The following is a 22,917-nucleotide window of genomic DNA, read 5'->3' on the forward strand; positions in this document are numbered from 1 at the left end:
TGTTTAGTTACTTCTGTTTAAATGAAAACACTTTCTTTTTACTAAAGAGTAATTATTCATATGGGTTACTTGCCACAAAAGATTGCTCTTGTGTTTGTATACATATGACATTTTTCAGAAGCAGATTAACTACTATGTGAAACTCATGTTTCAAGAAACCTCTCTGTTTAGATTATATAATGTTTCTGTAACAGAAATATGTACTACATGTAATTGTAGTTTAATTGGGCAGTGTCAGTAATCCTTTTGAATTTATTGTATTTCCCAGTTTTGATGCTAGCATTGTCTTCTGTGATGCATTATTTTGGTTTTGATGTCTCTGGCAACCTTTGGGACTCAATGTCCTTTTTCCCCCTTTTTTTCTTTTTTTTTTTTTCCCCCCCTTTTTTGAAGGGAGGTGAAATGTGTCATTGCCCAACAACTAAGTTTGAGCAATGAATACTGTGATGAACTGACATCCCAAATTCCCATGTGAATTAAATGGAAATCTGATTTGAATATTTCAAGTCAATTACAAATTTTAATCCCTTCAAATGCCTTTGGCCAAGATTAAAAATATCTCTTGAAGTTTGTTCTGTTGCCCTGCTAGGCAGGACAAATTGAACTCTGTTCCTTGTGTCTTGGTGCAAATGACAAGAGCAACTTGGTTGTGCTCAAATCTGTGACCAGTTCTGCAGAAATACAGGTGAAAGTATTGTCTGAAATCAAAATTAAATCTTTTTTCTCTTTTCTTGCTATTGTCCCTTATTCACCATTTCCCCAAGCCTTGAACAGTTCAGCTTCTAGCTGTGCAAATGGCTACAAGCAGGGGCCAGTTAGAGCATCACTCCTGGCTGTAAGCTTTGGGGAATTGACACACACTACTTTTTAATGCATCAAGTCAAAATAGATCTGGTATTTTATAAAGCTTTGAAGTATTGTTTGTGGAGGTTTTTTGTTCTTTTTGCTTCTCGGTATTAATGCTCTTTCTCTAATGGTACAAGATTTGAACAATTTGAACTACCCTTGACTACTACATGAGTTCTGTGGTTTGATGCCCTTCTTTTTGCATACTTTCCATTTTGTAATGTGGCAGTAGAAAAAAATGTTAACCATTTTTAACTTATCTCTTAACAGGTTCTGTGACTGGCTGCCACGTAATCTTTTCTTCATGCAGTCGTATCTATCTGCACAGGCAGTCAAGCAATCAACAGCGAAGATGCTTCTTTTTTCAGGGACAAAGAAATACTGCTTGTAGTATAGTCTGGCCAGCCACGGTTTCTCCAGCTCACCCAGTTCCTAAGGTACTGCGATTTCTATTATCTAATCTGTTCTTCAAGTCAGTATAGAGTTTGACTGCAGGCGTGATCAAGTGTATTCATTGTCCGACAGCTGGGGGTTTGGATCACTGTCCTGTTGCTTGGTCCGGTATTTGAAATAGGAGCGCTGGTGAGAGACGTTTTCAACTGCTTACCATGTTAAACGCAGTGGCATATCTAATTATTAGGGAGTTTAAACCCGGGGCTTGTTCAGTTATGGTAGTATAAATGTGGCATATTATAATCATCTGTCAACACTTAACACTTCTGGGTCCAGATTCTAGTTTTGGACAATTATAGACAGTCCTACCAAAAGTCAGTAGAAATCATTCATGATCATCTGAGCCCTTTTCTGTATAAATGTCTAGTAAGTTAATTATAAAAATGTTTATATTTGGTTGAAGGTTTTGTTAATTGTTTATGTCAGATGTAGGAAGAGAACGTACAATACCTGCTGGTAGTTGCCCCACAACCCCACTGCACATTGTAAACTTGTCTTTGCCTGAGTGTTTTCTTTTCTTGCAACATATGCTTTTATTTTTATTTACTTCAGAGCCAAAAAGAACTTTTTCATGCAATTTTAGCATGTGTTCCACTTCTGGTTTCCTTCTTTTTCTTTACTTTTTTCTTTTTTTTTTTTCTTTCTTTTCTTTTTTTTTTTCCATTTAAGTACAGCATACAGATTAACTGATTAGCATCTTTCCTTTAGCCAAAAGAAAACCAAAGTACCCTTTCTAAACAGTGCTTTTCAGGATATGTATCAGTACTTTTTTTAATTTTACTTTTAATTTTATTATAGATTTCTTATGCAAAATACAGAGTATTTCCATGGGCCAGAAATACTAAAAAGTTCTTGGATGGGAAAGTAGATAAGGATGCTGGATGTAGGGCTTTTATGCCTAAGAGGCTGTGGAAGCTCTGTGTGCAGGGAGAACATAAGGTTATATGTTTTATATATTTTCAAATTTTAAAAAAACCTTTTTTCTCTTGTATTTAGATGCTTCTTTTAGGATAAAGAGGGAGAAGTATATTGTCATACTGAAGAGTTGTTTTCACAGATCAGAGTTCTCAAACTATCTAAAAATCAGTCCAGTTCTTCAACTCTGAAAACTTGAGGCCAAAGTTATTACTTCATACAGAGTATGCCAGAAATCATGTTGAAATAACATGGGTTTTTTTCAAGATATTGGTGTGAAACTGTATACAGACTTGTATGTATGCTGCTTTGGGCTTCTTCCTTAACAAATCTTACAGGTCAGCAGGGTCAGGTCTCAGCAGTTACTAGGTAAGTGCCCTCCAAGGGGAAAGCAAGGGTGCTGCTGTGTATGCAGTTGCTAATACAGCAAATGTTTTGGGGTTTTTTTTCTTCAAAATTAAGTCCTAAACTACTGCAATAGGATGTTGTTAGGGTTGATATGCCATTAATTTTAACAAAATGTAAATCTGAAATTCTGTTGACATGAATCCACTAAAAATAGTTTCACTTTTTATCAGAGTAGAAGTGAAATACCCGTAGGAGTAACAACAGTATTCCTGTTGAAAGTTCCACTAGAGCTAATTGTTTGCACCGCTTTGCTTTACTCCTACACCTTGATGTTGCATGGTCTTGTTGTGTACATCCCAAGTGCCCACTTTGTTTTATGCCTGCCAGCTTGATTCTGTATTTTGTGAAGTCAGTACAAAACTTGCCCCATGGCCCATGTGGCAAAGAATCAGCCTGGCTGTGGTGGGCAAAGGGGCTCTTCCCCAGCCAGTGAAACAGCCCAGGACCCTCCGAGAGAAAGTGCATTTCCATCTCTGTGCAAGATGTTACTGTTACTATTAGTTTGTTATAGTTCATACACTTGTCAAGGCATTTTTGTGGTTTAAAAAAATCAGAAGTGAAATTTCACCTCTATACGAGGGCTGAGAACTTTCTGTGCAGAAAAAAAAGTTTATTACACTTTTCCTTGACACAGCAAATTGAGATACTCTTGCATAGTGTTGTAAATGGGCAACATGTGAACTAGATTTATAAGTAAAAACTCTAAATTAAAATAAGTTAAATTCTAAGGTTTTTAGTAAAAAAAAAAATCTCCTGGAAGTTAACAGGAGTTTTATCTAGGTGACAAACTAAGGATTTGATCAGTTTAATTTTTGAGTTTAATTCTTTATGTTTGTCCCATCAGTTCCAGTGTTTAGATGCCTTTTGTAGAAAATGTGCCGCTCTTTGCAACCGAAAATGAAGACTTTTTAAGTCTTTCTCTCAGTTTTAAAACTTGCAACTGTCTGTGCTGGAAATTGGCTGCAGTATCTGGGGTTTCAACACTGGAAGGTTAACAGACTGTGTAAGTCAGTGGTAACAGGCAATGTTAAGTTCAAAAGGGCAGTGGAAGAAATACTGAGGCAGCCTTGAGGGTTTGCCCTGATGGCTTAGGAAGGTCGATACTACGACAGAAAGGGCAAGCTGCCATGAAGCAGGAGGCAGTATCTGAGAAAATGATCCCATTGTCATGCTCAGTTTTCTGATCTTCATTTTCAATCCTTTTTCTCCAAGCACATAAAGAAGCCAGACTATGTGACGACAGGCATTGTACCAGACTGGGGAGACAACATAGAAATTAAGAATGAAGATCAGATTCAAGGGCTTCGTCAAGCTTGTCAATTGGCCCGTCATGTCCTGCTCCTGGCTGGAAAGGGCTTAAAGGTAATAATTACAGAAGTCCCATAACAGCTTGGATGTCTTTTATGCTTTCAGTTATTTGGGGTTTTTTCCACCTTTTTTTTTTCCTTGCTTTCCCTTAATGTGCATCCAACCTGAAGTTAGATCCTGAAAAAAGAAGGATTTATTAACTTTTGATTCAATGCATGATATGCCTGTTTAATTATTTCTGTATTTTGGACCTATGTAGTACTTAGAGTGAGTTGCTGGCTCAGGCGTAATATTGCTCTGGGTGGTGCCAAATCACATGAGTTTCTCATAAGGGGGACTCTACATTTTTTCCTTTCAATTCATGGTCCGTCTTTCTCGTACATCCTGCTTTCCAGCTCTGCATGTGTGCAAGCCCAAAGGGCTGGGCTGCCTCCTCCGTTCCTGTCCATCCTTCAGCCCCTCACTGTCCCATGGGGTCTGGCGCAACACGAGTCATAGAGCTGCTGTTGGAAAAAACAGCTGCCAAATTCCACACAGTTTTCCAAAGTGCATCAATAATAAAGCCTCAGGGTTTCCAGTAATGTTTCTACAGTATGCTTTTTGGGATATCTCCCAAGTTATAATGTACTGGGAGGAGCACACTACCAGGTTTTGCAGATGAAGGAGTGCTTTTTTAGCCTTGCCTTGGTATTTCATGTAATAGCATACCAGATAGGGTAAAATGGGTTGAGTAGCTATGAGATGCAGAGATGGATGGGGACTATAGGTCAATGCCATTGACTTGAAAGGGGAAAAAAATTACCAGTTTACTGTGCATTTTTCTTATGGCTATTGTCACACTTTCCCAGAGGTTTAATTCTGGAGCTGGGGTGGCTAATAACAAAACTGCCTGAAGCTTTAATCTTACATACGCTCATGCATGTTCAACTGCTTTACATGCAATTATTTCCCAGTACAGTGAAACTTACTCCTGTGAAGTTGAGGGCATATACATGTTTTTGAAGGATCAAGGTGTGATGAGTGAGAGCAGTTTTTCACTAATAATCTTTGGTTATTATCATGTGCAAAATATGCAGCACGGTATAGCCTATGATGCAGTTTGTAGTGTGTGCCAAGTCATACATAATAGCAAAACGCTACATGTATGTAATGAACATTTTGGGAAAAAAGTGTGTAAGGTAAGAATTATGTGACCAGGATCTGTGGGACTGGGAGGGACGTGGCACTTGGAGTTGCAGTGCCGAGACCGCTGCCCAGGTCGACCGCAGACAAGGGGTGAGCTCCCTTTTTACACCAGTAAGTGTTCAGCCAAGGCTTCCCTGACTGGGAGGATGCTCTAAAACCCTCCCTCATCGACACAGAACATCTTCTGCTTTCCAGCTTGATGCTGCGCATGGCCAGTTTATACCCATTTGTTCTTGTGCCAACACTGCTCTTTAAGTTAAACAGCTTCCTGCCTTTCCTTGAGCCTGTCCCCTTCACACAGTAATAGAGCTATTACAGCTTTCAGTGCACCAGACTAAACAAACTGAGCTCTTTTAGGCTATTCTTATAAGGTAAACTCTGTGTTCCTATTTTATCTGAAGAGCCCCATTCCTCCACCTGTTCCGGTTGTCTTGCTGAACCCACCTTGCACGCAGCCCTCCAAACCAGCTCTCGTCTGTGGCTTAGCTAGTGGCAGTAACATCCCACAGTATAACAAAGGTGCATTATAATGCATGGATGCAGAGGGACAAAGTTTGGGCTGAGCGTGGTTTTGATATTACTATTTACTACCTGTGGGACTTGAAAATACAATATGGTATTAGATATGGTAGAATTTCCTGGGTTTGAGTTAAAGATTTGGGAATAAAGAGCTAATTCTATGACATGAAAGCATTTCGTTAGATACCGTCAGATTGCCCTGTCCCAAATAAGGGATGAGGTGCGCAGTAGGTGCCTCCCCAGTGTTGCCCAGCTAGCAAAAGATCCTTTAAAAGTAAAGCAGATACTGTTAAAAGCAGAACTTCTCAGTGTGTAAGCCTTCTGTGCAGAGAGCAGAGATCTGTCTGCTGAGTGTCCAAAAGCCATACTGAATTCCTGGAGCAGAGCGGCGGCAGGCAGCACCCAGTCTGGTACAGAGCATCTCAGTTTGTCTATGGGCTGAAGATGATAGATGGGTGAGTGAAGGCAGGAGCAGCAAACCTGTATTTACCCAGAACCAATGGCTGCAGTATCCAATACAGACAGCACACTGGGGCTGCGGCTGCCATCCCAGAGCAGAGGCTGCAATGGCTACTGCAAAGCAGGGGGCTTGCACAGTAACCCCAAGTCCTGGTCTTGAGTGGGTTCATCGCTCCTCATCTGCCCAGCCACGTTTTTGGGCTGAGTAAGATGCAAGCTGAGCAAATAGATCTGGTTTTATCTTCAGCACAGTACACAAGTGCAGTCCGCTGTATTCACTGTACATGATCACCGAATATTTCGATATATGGGTAAGTATGCCTCCTGCGCCACAGCCTGCCTATATTCCACGTGCTACTAAAAAGTCCTCCAAAATCACAGCCACTGTAGTGTATGTGTACAAAGTATGATTTTCAAAGGCTCAAAACTCATTCAAATCAAAATCAATTTGCAGAGGAACCCTCAAAGGCACTTCTTCTCAATGAGGGAGGTTTCCCTACCAAATTTCAAATTTCAACTCTAACCATTCCAGACACAGAGTTGATCCAAAAGAAAAGCGAGAAGAATATTATTGTAAGCGTGTGCATTTTCCACTCCATGGATACTCAGAAATGGCTGAATGATTTATGAGAGGGGTTTTTTAATATGTAAAATCGTGAGAAAAACATTAATCTAGAAAACATCAAGCATAAAAATGAAGATTTCTAAAAATGATGGATAAGCGCTTGTAGATTCACTGTGATCATCCAGGCTATGGCAACTTTAAGTAGAATATCCTCAAGATATGAAGCCAAATATTTAAATCTTTTATAAAATTAAAGAATACTTGGAAAACAATTTCATAAAAGGCACAAGTACATTATGTACTGGGCAGTTACAAGGATTAAGATCCTTTCTTTTACAAATAAAAAGGGAAAGTAATATTGTGTAATATTAAAGGACTGAAAGCATTGAAACCAGACATTTTTATAGCTGCTACTGAAACAAAATGCCATGGAAAATGGGTGTCTTTAAGAAAGCAAATGTGGAAAAAAGAACAGAGAGTAAGTAGACAGTATTTTAGGTTTTCTAGGAACCTTTGAGTGCACGTTTCTACTGCATGCTTTATTTAAAACCTTTTTCTCTTTAATTTAAAAAAAGGTCCAATATATCAATAAAGTATATCAGTTTAGTGTCTTGTATCAAAACAGTGTATTTGAAACATCCAAGATTTCATTGAAACGCTTGGCTGCAATCGCATTCAATAAACATGAGAAACTATCTTTGCTTTTTTAACAGGATGTTATGTTTGATATTTTAGGTTGGCATGACAACTGAAGAAATAGATTCCATTGTTCATCATGAAATAATCAGACAGAATGCCTATCCTTCACCTCTGGGCTATGGAGGTTTTCCAAAATCTGTTTGTACTTCTGTAAACAACGTGGTATGTCATGGTATTCCTGACAGGTATTTCCCCAATAATATACATTTTACCACCGGGAATGAAAATGTTAAAACTGAAATTAATAAATTGTGTTTAATATTGAACATACTTCATCATTACTAAATGTCATATGTAGACCTATTGCAGATGCATATCATGTTACCATAGGATGCTGATAGATGTTATAGAAATGTATGTGAAGTAGGAAAAAAAATATTTTCCTGTTTGTCCAGATACTTTAAAAAAAATAGCATAATGCATTTAGAATTTTGGGGGGGAAGGGGGAATCAGTACAGTCTGATTTTTTTTTTTTTTTCCCTCCAGCAGAATAAGTATAGGGTAAGGAATAAATAGATTTGAATTCATGTGGGTTTGGGTTTTGGTTGGTTTTTTTTATTTGCAATACATTCAGCTACTCACAAAGTAAAATATGAACCCTAGTGAGAGAAAAAGAATAAATATAATGGTAGATTTTTTCAGGTGGTGGCATGTTTTTCTGGTAGTTGTTTCTCATTATTTTATATTCAGCTACACTTGTTCTCTAAGTAGTGAGAGCTGAACATTAAAAATGGTTATTCATTTGCCTCTGCCTTTGTCCATCACAAAATATCTGCCCCCTGATTTTTTATGTATGTGTCATTAGGTGTTTATTCTTATATTCCCTTTGCTGGGAACTGTCTGTCACCATTTTTTTTTTTTTTTTCTGTTTATGTTTCAGTCGACCTCTTCAGGATGGAGATATTATCAACATTGATGTCACGGTGAGTAATTCATATAAAAAATAGTCTTTGATCAACTTTAGAATCACTAGTAGCAACAGGAAGAATAGTGGACTGGAGATGGGGGATGCACAGATGGATGTGCTGTTTACTTCTGAGCCAAGGCACAAGCAGCTGGTTTCCTTTTTTGTTTTTAACTGTGTGTTTATTCCAGCTAGACCCAGGCCTGACTTGAATTTAGGACTGGAATCAGATGCACTGAGATCAATGTTGGCCTAAGTGAAATGTCAACCCAATCCTGCTATGTGTCATGTTTTTGAGAAGGTGTAATTGTTATTGATCCACTGTGTAGTTAATGCAGAGCACCACAGTACTGGGCAGCAGCTGAAGATAGATATGTATGAGATGAGCTAACATGAAGAAAGCCAGCATTTTTCCTTCACTCTGCCAAGATTGATCTTCCTCTTCCTGCTGATTTTGAGTGGGGCCTGTCATTATCTTACTCTGTCATTAGAGGCTACATTGGCCTGTGTATGTCAGTCTATTTGGACAGCAACTCTTTTGCTAGCAGTGTTCCCTACATTTATTAAAATCCCCGAAGGTAGTGTTGTGTTCCATTTCTGGTATAAAAGCCCTGAACCTTTTGCGCAGAAACAGAAATAGTGTGATATAACCGTGACTTAATATTTCCAGAGAATGGTCAATTATAGCTATTTAAATAAACACTGGCTCCATTTTTTTAGGACCAAGAAAGTATGGAAACTAGAAACCTAATTCTCGTTTCATTTGGGAAAAAAAATTATTCATCTCTTTCAGAAGCTTTTTTTTTTCTTTTACTGTGCATGTTTTTATTTTCCCAAAGTGCAATTTATTTCTAATGAGAACACAGATGTCTTTTGAATCCCACCATTATTTTGAAATAGTATGTCACAAACAAGGGAGTAACATCTTATAAAAACAAGCTTTTTTAATCATTAAAGAAACTCTTGGTAACTTGATACTATTTTCCATGGGCCCAAATTTCATACTGGCAGAAACGAAGAAACCTCCAGCAGACCTACCTCTGAGCATGAGATTCAAGCTTTCTAAAATATTTTTTCTCTTAAAATTAGGGTCAGTGACCTTTTTCCCATGGTATACTCATGTGTGATCCAAAACTGAGTTTGTTGGGTTTTTTCAATCTTACTAAATTCTTCCCCATCTCCATACTTTCTAATTGTAGAATTCTGACTATCAGGTTTACACAGTGTGATCTATCATTTTTAAAGTATATTTTTGGCCTAAATTTTTATTGTGGTGGACTGGTGTAGCTTTGCTCATTTTATTAGACTAAATATGTTTGCAACAGCAAAGGATTTAACATCTGGTTTCTTTGTATTTGTCAATTGGACGTTTTTTTGTTTGGTTTATCTGTCAGGATAATAATGTCTCCTTAGATTTAAAAAAAAAAGTGTAGGTTCTTATTGCAGATACTTTTCATTATAAACTAACCCGAACATTTTTATATTAACATGGTGTGCATATTTTGTCCACTCTGCTTTACAAATAATGTCTGACTAAACGTTAGTGGTCTTTTTGAAGATATATTTTTGTATGTTTTCTGTCTACCCTCATAAAATAAAATAAGTCTTGAAGTTTCTGTGAATGTGAAGATTCCTGCAAGGATGGGAATTGCTGATTATCTTCGTCAAGATTTTTTTTATAATTTAAAACTGAACTGTGCTGTGTTTGGTAATTGCTCAGTTCCAAAATATCTGAGGAAAAAGTATTACTTCACAGCGTTGCTGATTATATTTTAGCTTACCTTTAATGAGCAAAACTGAGATGTTTCACAGGTGGACAGAATACAAATCAAAGTAAATAATTCACAACAAATTGTTTACAATTGTGTACAGGCTTTATAAAATTATTAAATATTGGTCTGGTTATTAAGTGTAAACACTTCACACTATGTACACATTATTTGAAGAAAAAATCCATTTTTGCACAATTAAGATAGTAGAACTTCATAGATGAAATACAGATTTTATTGGCTTGAATCATGTAGCCTTTAAAATGTGTTTTAGTCTAGAAACAAAACCATTATCCATCACTGAATCCTCAGCATAGTGCAATTTTCAGCCTGCCATTACCAGGTTAATGTTTCTTACAAGTTGGTTCTTTCATTGACTTTTAAGGAATTAGTGTGTTACAGTTGCTGTGGTTGTAGCTTATTAACATCAAAAATGTGTAATTGCAGTTGATGGGCTGCAGTAAATATTATTTTTATTATTTTTAAGCTCTCCTGTGTTTTAAATCTGTATTTGTTTTTCCAGGATGATGATGTTTGATGCTGGGGTTTTGTGTGTTGTACTTGCTTGAGCTAAAAATGAACTAGTTAAGTTTAAATATGAACTAGCTAGATTAAAACCTGCCCAATGAGCATGACATTAAAAAAAAGATTTAGTGGCAGTCTGGACTGGCAGAGGAAGGTGTAGAGCAGGGGACCGCAGCCACTTTGTGCCAGAGCAGTGGCAACACAGTTGGGCCCTTGCTGACACTCACCTTTCTTTAAAATACTCCTCACACCTAACAACTGCCTGCATTTTCTTCACAACTCTGCCCAAACACAAACCTGGCCCTGCAATAAACTCTCTGTAGCCTTTCTTTTTCCTTTTTTTTTTTTTTTTTTAAGTTTGGAATTGACCAAAAAAGGATGTGAGTCTGTCTTTCACAAATAGCTTGCCAGTGGCAAAAGTTCAGTACTTCAAGCTTTGTGACTTATTAGTCCTAGAAGGATAGTTGCCCACTGGCTGGGGGGGGGGGGCGGGTTTAGAACATCAAAACTGTGCACCATTATCATTTGTCTTTCTGTAGAGAAATTTGGCTTGGTCTTACGATTATGTGCCTGCCTGCCATACTGCAGAGCTGCAAACCCCATTTTAAGGGGGTGTTGCAGAGCTCCATAGTGCAGAGCCAGGGTTTCCTGTGCCTGGCAGAGAATTTCTGGACAGCTAAGGTTTAAAAACTATGAAATGTCCAAAAAAAACCAAACAAAAAAAGACAATACGTAATTAATTCAACAGGGTGCTACATTTTCAGCATGTGAAAATTTGCAGTGCCAAAACAGTACATTTATTCTCTTTCAAATTTCATCTCTGGAATTCAGAAGTAAAATGCAATGTTAATGCCACATTGTAGTTTAAAAATGAGATTAAAGAAAACATGCAATGGCAGGCATTGGATTTGGCCCATGCTTTCCGGAGGGCTCCCTCTGGATGTTGGCAGCAGCATGTGCCTCTCGCCCAGCTGTGCACAGCATCACCTCAAAACCCACCGGGGATGCTGGCCACGGAAGGACGGGTCTCCCCACCAGCCGTCAGTGGGTCCCCCAGGACCCACGGCCAGCACAGGGGCTTCAGCCCGTGGACGGCCCCCACCTGTCTACTCGCATACAGCCCAGTTAGCCTCGTGTCCTGTAGCTGAGCAATGTCATCATCTGGTGTACTGCTGGGCAGCGATGCACAACTTTTGCTTTTCTCGAATTTTTAATTGGCAGCCCTTGTGCACCTTGCAGTCTTTCACAATTTTTTTTTCCCCTCCCTGCAACGTTTCATTTTTCCGGTCTCATTTTCACAAATACAGCTTAACCGCAGTCTATCCTGTTGCAATGTATAGCTCGTTCCTAGAAAGAATGGATTTAATTAAGCAAAACGAGAAAATGTCTTTACATTTCTGCATATGTTTAGGTGTATTACAATGGCTACCATGGTGACACTTCTGAAACGTTTTTGGTGGGCAATGTGGATAAATCTGGTCAAAAGTTAGTGGAGGTTGCCAGGAAATGTAGAGATGAAGCAATTGCAGCTTGCAGACCAGGGGCTCCCTTCTCTGTAATTGGAAACACAATCAGGTAAGCCTTTTATTGACAAGTAAAGGGAGGGCTGGCAAGTGGGACAAAGGTTATTGGTGGTTTAGTATAAAGCTGATGACATGTTTTATGATTCAAAACCATCATTTCGGTCTGATATCAGTATGTGAACTGCCAAGCTATAATGTTGTTCCTTGGGTAAGAGAGATTATTTTTTTTTAAGTGAATTACACTAGGGTCGGCAAAGATAACTGTAGAAAGAGTCAAAGATATTCATATGGTAGCTTTAAATTAATAGATGTAATTTGCGGTGGATTTTTGTTTATTTTTTATTTGTGTGTGAAACCACGCCACATCTGTCTTAACAATGTAAGGTTACAAACCATTGTTTTCGTTGTACAGCAGTAACGAAAGTGACAAAGGAATTAGTCAACATAAATAAGTCTCTTTGTTTAAAAAGTACAAAAATATTTAACTTGAGAACTTCTGATCTTACAAAGAGCGGTGCATGCTAACATCACAGGGAAAAAAGAGCTCACATTCAAAGATTTTTTCCCTATTTTGCATCTCTTCTAGCCTTCACATAAATGCAGTCACGACTCTTCTTCTGCTGGCAGTTTTGAATAAAAATAAGGCTTAGTTTTTTGAAGGTACCTATGGATAATTTTAAAATGTTTGCCAAAAAAAAAAAAGGCATATATCATATACATTTCATTAAGCAATACTTCGCTGGACTATTAACAGTCTCAACATGCTATTGAATACATTCTGATTACTTAAAAGCTGCAAGGCTTAGTCACCTTGAAAGGATGCTGCCTTTTTTTCTTTGTAAATCTTCAAATACTTTAAGGAAGAAAGAGAACGGCAAAATATCAGTTAGATGTATTTATAGCTTTAAAAATATTGTAACAGAGTCTGAATCAAACTTTAGTAAAACCTCTTTGGGTTATATCTGAGAAGCTTTTATTGAAGACTTTGTATAAAATTGTGTTTTTGACAGTTTTAAATTATAGGCTAACTAGCCTGGAGAAAAAGGATAGTGTCTTTCTGTTCTTTCATAGGAAATGTTGAATCAGACCCCTACTGGGAAAAGAAATTTAATGCATATCTCACTATCTTACTGTCCATGAATATAATAGAAGTGAATTCAAAATGTAGTTTTATTTTTGCAAATGGGATGAGTCGATAGATGCACCTCATATTTTTGAACACCTAGGGTTCAACAAATTTACTGGTGGTGCTCTTGCATTTTAACAAAATTTATTCTTGAGTAGAAGGGGGCACAGAACACTGGATTCTTATTCAAGCATTCTATCGAGCTCTGCATTCATGGCTGTGTCTAAAGGGCATGTCAGCCTTTGATTCTCTCTGAGAGGTAATTATCCTTTTCCTGTCACGGAACAACAAATGATAGCTAACTACAGAGGCACATTTGCAGTAGTCACATTCATCAACTGCAGAAAAAAAATTCAATTTAATTGTGCAACACAGCTGCACATAGGCTTTTTGAGCATTTCTGTTGTTCTCCCTGTCTTGCTATTCCTCCCTCCAGATCTATTTTTTAAACTTTTTTTCTGGTTATTTTTTTCCCCCTTTTTGTCTCTTCTTCCATTTTTACTCTCTGTACTTTCTTGTTAAAGTAATTTTCCTTTGTGGCTCTCATTCTTTTTTCCCCATTGAAGGCTATGAATGTAGAAAATTATCACAATTACTCATATAATTGAGCCTCTTTGTAGCAAGTGCAACTCCAGTAGCCTTTCTCCATCATGAAAATGGTTTCATTATAGGGTTTTTCATATTCTCTGACACCATCTACACAGAGGAACAGGCGTGCAGATGAGATGTACTAGGAACAGGGTAGATCAGTAAGGTCACAGTAGGAATAATTAGCTCTGCTATGGAAAGAGCATCTAGGCCTTTTACTGCTACATAAATGTACTGTCCGTGGCTTTTAGTCACAAAAAAACTTACTAACAAATGGAGCTCCCGCCTACTACTTTGAAAAAAAGATTTGTATCAACACTACAATTTTCCATCATTAAGACTAATAACACAGAGCCTAGTATACATCAAGGGGAATAAAAAGAAAAATCTCACATTCAAGTGGCGGCTGGGTGCTGACCTTTGTTCCCTTTTTTTGTGTTCAACTTAACTCTTTACAAAAAAGAGCCACACGCCACACCAACATGCAGGTGAACTCCAGCTAGTGCTAGCAAAGCATGGCATTCAGTTGGAAAATCTGATAAATCTCCATGCAGGATAATGCATTTCATTACAGATTCACTACATTAATTCTAGCTGTATTAAAAAAAAAAAAAAAAAAAGATAAGAAGAAAAAGAACAGAATTGAATGTGACATTGGATTTTTGCTGTGTTGGTACGGAGGTCAGTTTACTTGCAAAGTGTAAATATATAGTCAACGCCCCCTTTGAAAAGCAGATTAATCAAAGCTAGTAGCTGTTCAAAACTACATATGAAATAGCAGGTCATTAACTTTATTTCTCAAGATTTTATTGTGTCGACGCTTTAAATGTGCTCATTTGTTTAGAATTACTTTAACACTGCCTCTGCTGAAAGATTGCCTTGATTTGGTAAGCTGTGTGTTTCTGGTTATTCGTCTTTGGATATTTGCATGCAGACAGACCTATATAATACATACTTGCATCAAAATCTTAAGTTTCAGGAGAGTTAGATATCATAAATACCTGAGAACAAGCACCCACAAGCTGAAAACATTTAGGCGCATTAGAATGGAAATGTGTTTGGGTTTCTTTCATCAGTATTCCTGTAAGGGTGCTCAAATGATACACAGAACATATCTTAGGCACAAATAATCAGAATATTTCCTTTTTACAATAGGTTTGGGAATAATTATATTGCAGAGGTAAGTTTGCATTCAGTATTCTAACACAGTCTTTGTTATGGAAGCTCGGTAGCTGACACTGGGTATTTCGTGGATATGAAATACTGGGTTCCTTCTCCCATCAGCTACAAGTTGCACATAAGAGATTGCATGGATTCGTGAGTTACTTCACTTGGAAGAATTTGAATCTTTGCTAACCTGTTCTTATTGAAGGTGGTGGCAAAACTGTCAGTCAGCTCCAGTGGGAACAGAATTGGGCCCTATGTTCCATTTTCTTCTACCATTTCTGACACTTCTTTTTCAGACAGAAACAAATCTAGTTTGAAATCTGCTTTTTAGACAGTGAGTTTAGGGATGTGGAAGTGTTGTGAGTGTAGAGAGTTAAAAAATGTAGACGTGATACTGTTAAATAAACCAATTTCCAACTCCTAGGAAAAAATAGTAGCGATTAAAGTATTAATAAATGGTTTAAAATGTTTAACTCATAAGTATATGTTTTGATATTAATTTAGAACAATATAAAGCAGATTTTTAAAAAAATCTGTTTCTATCAGATTATGCACATTTAAACAATAAGTGGCTCAGGCAAAATAAGTCATTTTAATGTCATCTGTGATAGATTTTCCTTGACAGCTACTGTAAATTACAATTACACTGCTTCTCTCCGCACTTGAAAGTAAGCATTGCAATAAATTATCTTTTATCTCAATCCATCATGTCTGCTTTCAGAAACAGAGAACCTCAAATAAAAGTTCAGCACTATTGTAAGAAAAATACAGTAATTTGTGTTCCAGTTTGAAACTAAAATGTACCTTTCTTTCAAAAAACAATTGTTGGCTTTCAAAAAAATACTACTAATTATACCTCAACATTTATTGTCATTATAGGGAATCCCTGAACTTGTGCATTCCCTCAGTCTAGGATTACTATTTAAGAGAAAAATACTTTCATATTTTCCTGGTAGAATTTTGAGATTTCTCAAATTATATAATATGGTACTATTCAAAATAGCATTTTTATCATGAGCAAATCGAGTTTAGTCTGGTGCTGTTTTCAAGAATTACAAAAAAAAGGCAAATACGCCATTCAGTCATCATTTTGCTAACAAGGTATCTAAGAAAAACATGATTACTTCTCATTAAAAAGAAAAAAATGCATTCAAATGGATCCTTAAGTAAGAAAACAATTATCATGGGTCTGTTACTGCTTTCAGTGTTTCTCAAGCGTGTTTGCTGCCCAGAAGCATAAGACAGGTTTGTTTACCAACTTCAGCCATTTATGTCATGCTGCTCTGCAAGACCACTGTTGGTAAAGCTTCAGCCTTGGGAAGAGAAGCCAGCATTGCGGGAGAAGCGTCCCTGGCTGGGAATCGGTTCACCAGGATGTTCAGCCTGGGTGACAAAGCAGCATGTGCCATCTTGTCTTCCCTGGTGCCACCAAGAGCCCAGAGACGCAGTTGCTATCAATGCTGAACCTTGAGGAAAAAGTGACAAAATTTGGTAAAAAGAAAATAAAATGCAGGTTTTGGGGTGGTTTTCATTCCCGCCAAAAAAATGGGTGTTCCAGTCCTAAGACTGAATGGATGGTTTTTCCTCTGGAGCTGGGATGCCTGTTATCCCACAGACTCTCCTAGAGGCTAGCAGCTGCGCAGGGCCAGCCCCCAAGGGAAACTCCTACGACCTGCTTTTCAGCTTCTTAGCAAGAGAGGCTTATCCCCTTCACCCAAGAATTCCTTACCGGGGAGGCTGCAGAGTATCAGGGAGAGCTTTGTAGAGAGTCGGTCCTGCCTGTTGCTGCTTTGTGGCATTTTCCCTGCTGGGCTGCTGGCAGGACAGCAATGCGTGTCCCCACGCTTATCCCTCCTTTTGGAGAACTAGCTGTTGTCTGGCAACATGGGCAGAGGATGCTCGGGAGAGAACTGACACCCAACTCCTTGTCTCTGTCCACTCTCAGAAGCACGATACCACCATATGAGAGGCTCTGCCTATGGATTTAGGTGGACAGCCTGGCCCTCCGTGATGTTCCTTTTACCAGCTGGGCCACTGCCGGTCCATCCTGATGCCAGACTCTTTGCCATCAGCAAAAGAGGAGCAGCACTGCAGGTACTCTTGACTCTGCAGCCACTGGGCTGGAACACATGGCAGCGAAACATAAAATCAAGTACTAGGCTCATTAAATGATTATGCTTTTAATCCTATCCAATTCACATCTGCCCAAGCGTACAACAATCAGGGAATAAAATGTGTGATGATAAATGTTGTCAATGGATATTTTTAACAATTATTATTCTGAAGAATCTTTCTTTTCTTTCTTGATGCTGTCAGTGTGGTGTGGTTCTGCTGGCCCAGCCTTTGCTCTGGAAGTAGTTCGGCTGGGGGAAGCCCCACAGCTGAAGGGAACTGGCAGCCTGGCACATCCACCCAGCACTGCAGCTCTCCTTTCCCACGGCAGATGCCAGGCAGCCCAGCTCAGCCGCGCCTACTCCTGCCTCCCACCTTCACTGTTTCCCACTCGCAGTCAGGACTGCTCCGGCTGCCCGATCTTAACACTGCCTGTCTGCAAGGAGCAGCGCATGGAGCTGGGGCTGCAATCTTGTAAGGTTGCCTTCCAGGGAAGGCTGGAAAGAAAGGCCACCGCTGACAGATCCTGAGCTGGGCAATGAGACAGCGAGACCGCAATGTTGAGCTGTTGTCAGCAGCAAATATCAAACTTGGGCAAAAATGCTCTGCTTTGTGGCATCCTGATTTTTTAATCAGATTCCATGGTCTGGGAATCCTGCAGGCCAGAGAGGCTGACCAAGATCAACAGTTCAATGCATTCTTCTCAGAGCTGTTTCGAAGTCCTCCCTGGCAGCATTTACAGCCAACGTGTCCATCTACGTTTACAAGATTACCTCTGCAAGTTGTAGCTGGGGTTGGTAGCTTTGCTTTTTATGAAAGCTGGGTGCTCTATGGTAACTCCACAAGGATATAAGAGCTCACTAGGATTTTTTAAATACTCCAAAGTAAAGCTAGTAGTTGTGGAGTGAAATTCCCCGTAAGGTGCTTCTGAAGCATATGCAAATACTAAAACCAAATTGAACGTGGCTGAGTTTCGTACCTGCAGCTTATTTTCTCCACAGGTTTTCTGTATGTCACTTCAGGTTCGTTGGTCACATTACATTTTATGTAAAGAATACCCAAGCTCTGTATGTAGATATTATTCACTGGGAAGGAGGGGAGGCACAGACGTCTGTCAGTGCAGATGTCAAAGCCCTGTGACCTCCAAGATCCCCTATTTTGATCACCGACAAGTAACCACTGAGATACTGATGCCAACAGAGTTGTTTTCAAGCTGTTTGGCAAGAAAGTGGCAGAATTCACCACTGAAATGCACGAGAACCGCTGCTTTCACCGCATGAGGACGGCATACTGTCTTAACACTGCCTTCTGTGTGCCCCGGCGCTCGCTGTGTGCGCCAGCGCTCGTGTGCCCGGTGCCCAGCACGCAGCTGCTGCCACCACCTTCGGCGCCAGCCGAGTGCTGGGGCGAGCGCTTCCCCTGCCCGCAGGAGAGTATGTAGCGTGGTGCTTGGAAGAATAGCTTTCTGTCTGGCTACAGAAGATGGATTTTTTGGGAGGAAAAATCCTGTAAGAATACAAAACATCTCAAAAAATGACCATGTTCTTTCAGTGGGCAGGGATACCGTGTAAGGACATCGGCAAAGCTGAATAGTCAGTGGGATTGTTCATGCTTTTGCAAAAAGACTTGCAGAAGAAGGTGAATGAAAAGCTTATCACATGTTGCATGGACTCTTCAGAGAATCGCTTCACCTGTATAGGAATCATTATCTGCATTGCTCTGGGCTTGGTCACTGGAGGTCTTCCGTTCCATTTTGTGTATGTTTCTGAGTGATCTGGCTTTCTAACTCCTCCCTGTTCCCTGTCCTTCTTCCTTGGCCTTCAGCATCATCATAGCCAGCGGGCCGAGTCTCTGACCCCGATGTGGGTGATGTGATAGAAAGTCAGGAGAGAAAGTCTTTTCCATCTCTAGTAGGACTTTTTGTGGCATAAACCTTCATGATTTTTTTCCATATAAATGATGTATAAAGTAAAAGCCTGGACTTTGAATACAACCAAGTGAAGCCCAACTTCTAACCTTATCAGTAACCTTCTTTTCCAGTGCTTAGGAGTTTGGGGGCAGCTAAACTTTAAATTTCCATTCTTCTCCAGAGTTAATGAAAGAAATGTGATGAGTCTTTGTATCAGGGCAATGGGTGGTTAAAAGCTAATATACAAATCCTGTTAAAATGTGGTTTTAAGCTCTGAACACTGCAGCATTATTAACCATTGACACAACTCCTCTCTTGTTGCCATTTTGACATGGTGGAGCACCATGTCCCTCGATTGCAGTGGCATTAAATTCTGGGACGGTGACCCACAGGCACTGGAACCAGCATTGCAGGGTCTGTGAAGCCTGGTGTGCAAAGGGATTACTGCGTACAGCAAGCTGAGGCCACTTTGCACCTGAACAAGAGCCTCCCCATAGGGTTTAACATGCTTTAGTTTCTGTGAGAGCTTACACCTTTATTTGAGTCTCTTAACTTTTCTGCTTTTCCACCTGTAGTCAAACCTCTGAGAAAGCATTTGTTAGGGTGTAAATACAGGCAAACCTGAATTTTTTAAGTGCCTACCTTAATTTAAAACAAACAAATCAAGCTTTTAATGTGGTAGGCAAAATCTTTTCAGGCTAAGTGCCTTCCTGTCTTGCTCCTGTCTGCTTTTAGAAATAGTGTGGGGATGATATGCTGGGACAGGGATAGCTTTCTTGTCACTTCTAATCCACCCCCAGGTCCCCCCAAGTCTCCACACATTTCTGTTTGGGATGTGGGCAGCCCTCTTGGCTGAGCTGCCTCAAGTCCCCCCCTCCACCACTGCCTCCAACACTGCTTGAGTACGGGTAGAGCATGACAGTGAAGCCTGCAGACATGGGGTGGCCCAGCACCCCACATATCTCCAGGCCCTCAGGTTTTTAGGGGTCAGGGTAGGACTTTGTTTTCCCAGCATGAGTAAGGATCGGTGCTGGGACATGTTCCTGCAGGCACCTCTGGGAGACACACACACACACTCCCCCCGGCCAAGGCAGGCCACAAGGGACAGGACAGATCTTCCAAGCGGAACTGAAATGCCGTAATTGTTACAATTTGGTTTTGCTATGGTGGTGGTGGTGGGTTCATTAGAAATACATCATTAATTAGCGTGAATAGATTTGCTGGAGTTGCAATACATTTTGGTTATGAATGCTTGCGGTATTCCAAAAGGGAAGAGGGTAAGGCTCTTAACTCTCCTTGTTGGCAGCAGGACCTTCTTCTCCTTGCAGAAAACCCAGTACAGGCAGTGGGTACGCAGCCCAACATGGGCTCTGCACCTATTGGTGAAGGCTGCGGTTTGGCAGTGTGCTAGGGCCTCAACTGAGCAACTTGGCTGCCATTTAGCTGTCCCATGTTAAAATGAGTTCCCAGGGTGCTTGTGGAAAAGGTTACCCTCCATCGAACAGGGAGACGACATGCTGCCATCTTCCTTAGACAGTAGGGCTGGCAGAGGAGCTACCAGCCTCTGCTGGCAGGCGTGTTAACTCTGGAACCTAACAATGGTTCACCGGTGGTAGCTATGATGGCTGCCGTCTTTCTGAGCGGGCGCACAGTGGTGACCCGGCACTCTGGGGCGGGGTTGAAAGCTCGCAGGAGGCGGGTGGTGCCGCGGCCGGTACCAGTGCCGTGGCAGGGGTCCGGGGACAGCTAGCGGGGCTGGTGGCACGGGCATGCTCCCTCACGGCGTCCTCTTTGCCCCGCAGCTCTGTGGCACTGCGGGGCGGCTTCCAAGTGTGCCCGTCCTTCGTCGGCCACGGCATCGGGTCGTACTTCCACGGGCATCCCGAGGTGTGGCACCACGGTAAGCGGCCCCGCCGGCTCGACCCACCGCCCCCCGCCGCCGGCGATGAAGTGTCTCCGGAGGAGGGGGGTAAAACGAGTGGAGTCCCCCGCACCCACCCACGCTGCTGGTGCCGGCGGGAAGGGGGGCTTTCCGCACTGGGGAGCCGGCGGGCAGCCCCGGCCTCGCTTTCTGAGAGTCGGGCGGGTATTTTTGAGGATAAACCGCTCGTTTAAGGGAGTCGTCGGGGCAGCTGGGCGCCGCGGACCGCCCCCCCCCCCCGCCCCTCTGCGGGCGGCAGCCGCCGAGCGCCGCGTCCCCGCGTCCCGCCCGCGCTCGACCGGCGCTGCGGCAAAGTTTGTCCACGGGGCAAAGAAAGATCGCCGCTGAAACGTTAAAGCCCCCGTGCCCGGCCTGGAAGGAGCCGCCGTCGGGGCGGTCCCGCTTTCGGCCGGTGCTCCGGTTCATAGCGGGGACCAGCGTGCACGGTACCTGCGAGCCCAGAGGGGTTTAAACCAAGTGCTGGTTGTGTTTACTAAAGACAAAACAAAAAAAAAAAAATCAAGCCCAAACAGCCATAAACGCGTTTTTATTTTCTTTTGTAGCCAATGACAGTGATTTGTTAATGGAAGAGGGAATGGCGTTCACAATAGGTTAGTAACTCTTCTGCGTCGGTTTTCTTCAAAAAAGCACACGCGCAGCAACCCAGTTCCGTACCATTTCATTACTGGGGTGTAGAAATGCCTATACAGATACGGGGATGTCGGCGACACTGACCCCTCAGGAAGCAGATTAAAATATGATTTAAAAAAAAAAACAAACCAAACAAAACCCAAAACGCACTAAGGAACCAATTAGGTGAAATACCTTCCAAATGATAAGACTTATCAAACGAAATGTTTATTATAAGTCTTATTAAATGGCATATTTGACACATCTTTTTGGCGAGGCGGAGACTCCCTGTGGAGGATGAAGGGGATGGGGTGCAGCCTGGTGGCTCCTGTGTCATCCGCTGCCTGCCAGAGCTGCCGCTTGGCTTTGGGGACTGCAGCGCCGGCAGCCGGAACCTCGCCCGCAGGCTCAGCGTGCTAGATAGCCCTCACGGAGAGCTGCCGGGGGAAAAGCCCCCTTCCTCGCTGCCTGGCTAAATGGCGCGGCAATTAGAGGGAAATAAGAAAATTGTTGTTTTACTGATTTAATGAACATTTTAGGCCTGTTTAAAAAAATTCAAATATTTAAAACTATCTGCTGTTTCTAAGTGTGGTTGGTGCTTTGGTTATTATCCACGGGGTCTTAATTAAAGCTTGATTAAAATTCCCTGCTTTTACAAAAGAGGAATGGGCAACTTCCTACCTTGGTATTTCGTCTTCCTCTTTAGTTCACATTTTAGTGTTGCAAGAGCAGGCCAGGGAGGATGGGACCTGTGTAGAAGGAGAGCTACCTGCTGGGACACCTCCCCTTGCTTGCTTCACAGTCCGCACAGGACTGCAACTAACTTCAGAATACGTTTTGTTTTTCCTGTTGCAGAGCCGATAATAATGGAAGGATCCCCCGAATTTAAGATTCTGAAGGATAAATGGACTGCAATTTCTGTAGACAATAAAAGGTGCCTGATTTTTTTAATCTTTCCTAAGCCATGGAACTGATCACTGACAGCCAAAAAAAACCCAAAAACAAAAACAAACGGGTGAGTTTTACGGGTGTGGTGGCCACTTTTGCCCCCTAATAACTAACTGCTAAAATGCGTTTCAGATCAGCGCAGTTTGAACACACCGTTGTGATTACCTCCGAGGGAGCAGAAATCCTCTCTAAACTGGTGGGAGAAGCCTGAAGATGGAGCAAAGAGTGGAGGGACTGGCTGTGCTTCTGGGATTTCCAGCTTCACCCGGGACAGAGAGGAGGTTTCTGTAATTTCTGTGGGGAATGGGTGCTGCATAAGTCGCTGCAGGGGACAGAAAAGGCAGCTTGAGGGGTCGGCTCTGGACATAGTCCTTTCTGTGTGTTACCTGGTGAGTAGTTAATAAAAGTCCCTTGGCTTGTTTGTGACCCTGGAAGCAG

General features: G+C 41.2%; 1 protein-coding gene across 2 annotated transcripts in view; it reads left to right on the forward strand.

The window, feature by feature from the left end:
- Window positions 1-22,690, forward strand: part of METAP1D (methionyl aminopeptidase type 1D, mitochondrial) — a gene marked incomplete at both ends in the record, with an annotated part of 49,143 nt that extends 26,453 nt beyond the window's left edge. For both annotated transcript variants that reach the window (XM_082001140.1, XM_082001139.1), the window contains 9 exons: window positions 1,117-1,283; window positions 3,835-3,984; window positions 7,394-7,542; window positions 8,238-8,280; window positions 11,967-12,130; window positions 20,783-20,880; window positions 21,465-21,512; window positions 22,387-22,465; window positions 22,612-22,690. In XM_082001140.1, coding sequence (XP_081857266.1) covers window positions 1,117-1,283; window positions 3,835-3,984; window positions 7,394-7,542; window positions 8,238-8,280; window positions 11,967-12,130; window positions 20,783-20,880; window positions 21,465-21,512; window positions 22,387-22,465; window positions 22,612-22,690 — 977 coding nt within the window. The remainder of the gene's footprint in view (window positions 1-1,116; window positions 1,284-3,834; window positions 3,985-7,393; window positions 7,543-8,237; window positions 8,281-11,966; window positions 12,131-20,782; window positions 20,881-21,464; window positions 21,513-22,386; window positions 22,466-22,611) is intronic.
- Between the last annotated feature and the right edge of the window lie 227 nt (window positions 22,691-22,917).

This window comes from Phaethon aethereus, assembly GCF_964289735.1.
Source record: "Phaethon aethereus genome assembly, chromosome: 6".
NCBI classification, from domain to species: Eukaryota; Metazoa; Chordata; class Aves; order Phaethontiformes; family Phaethontidae; genus Phaethon; species Phaethon aethereus.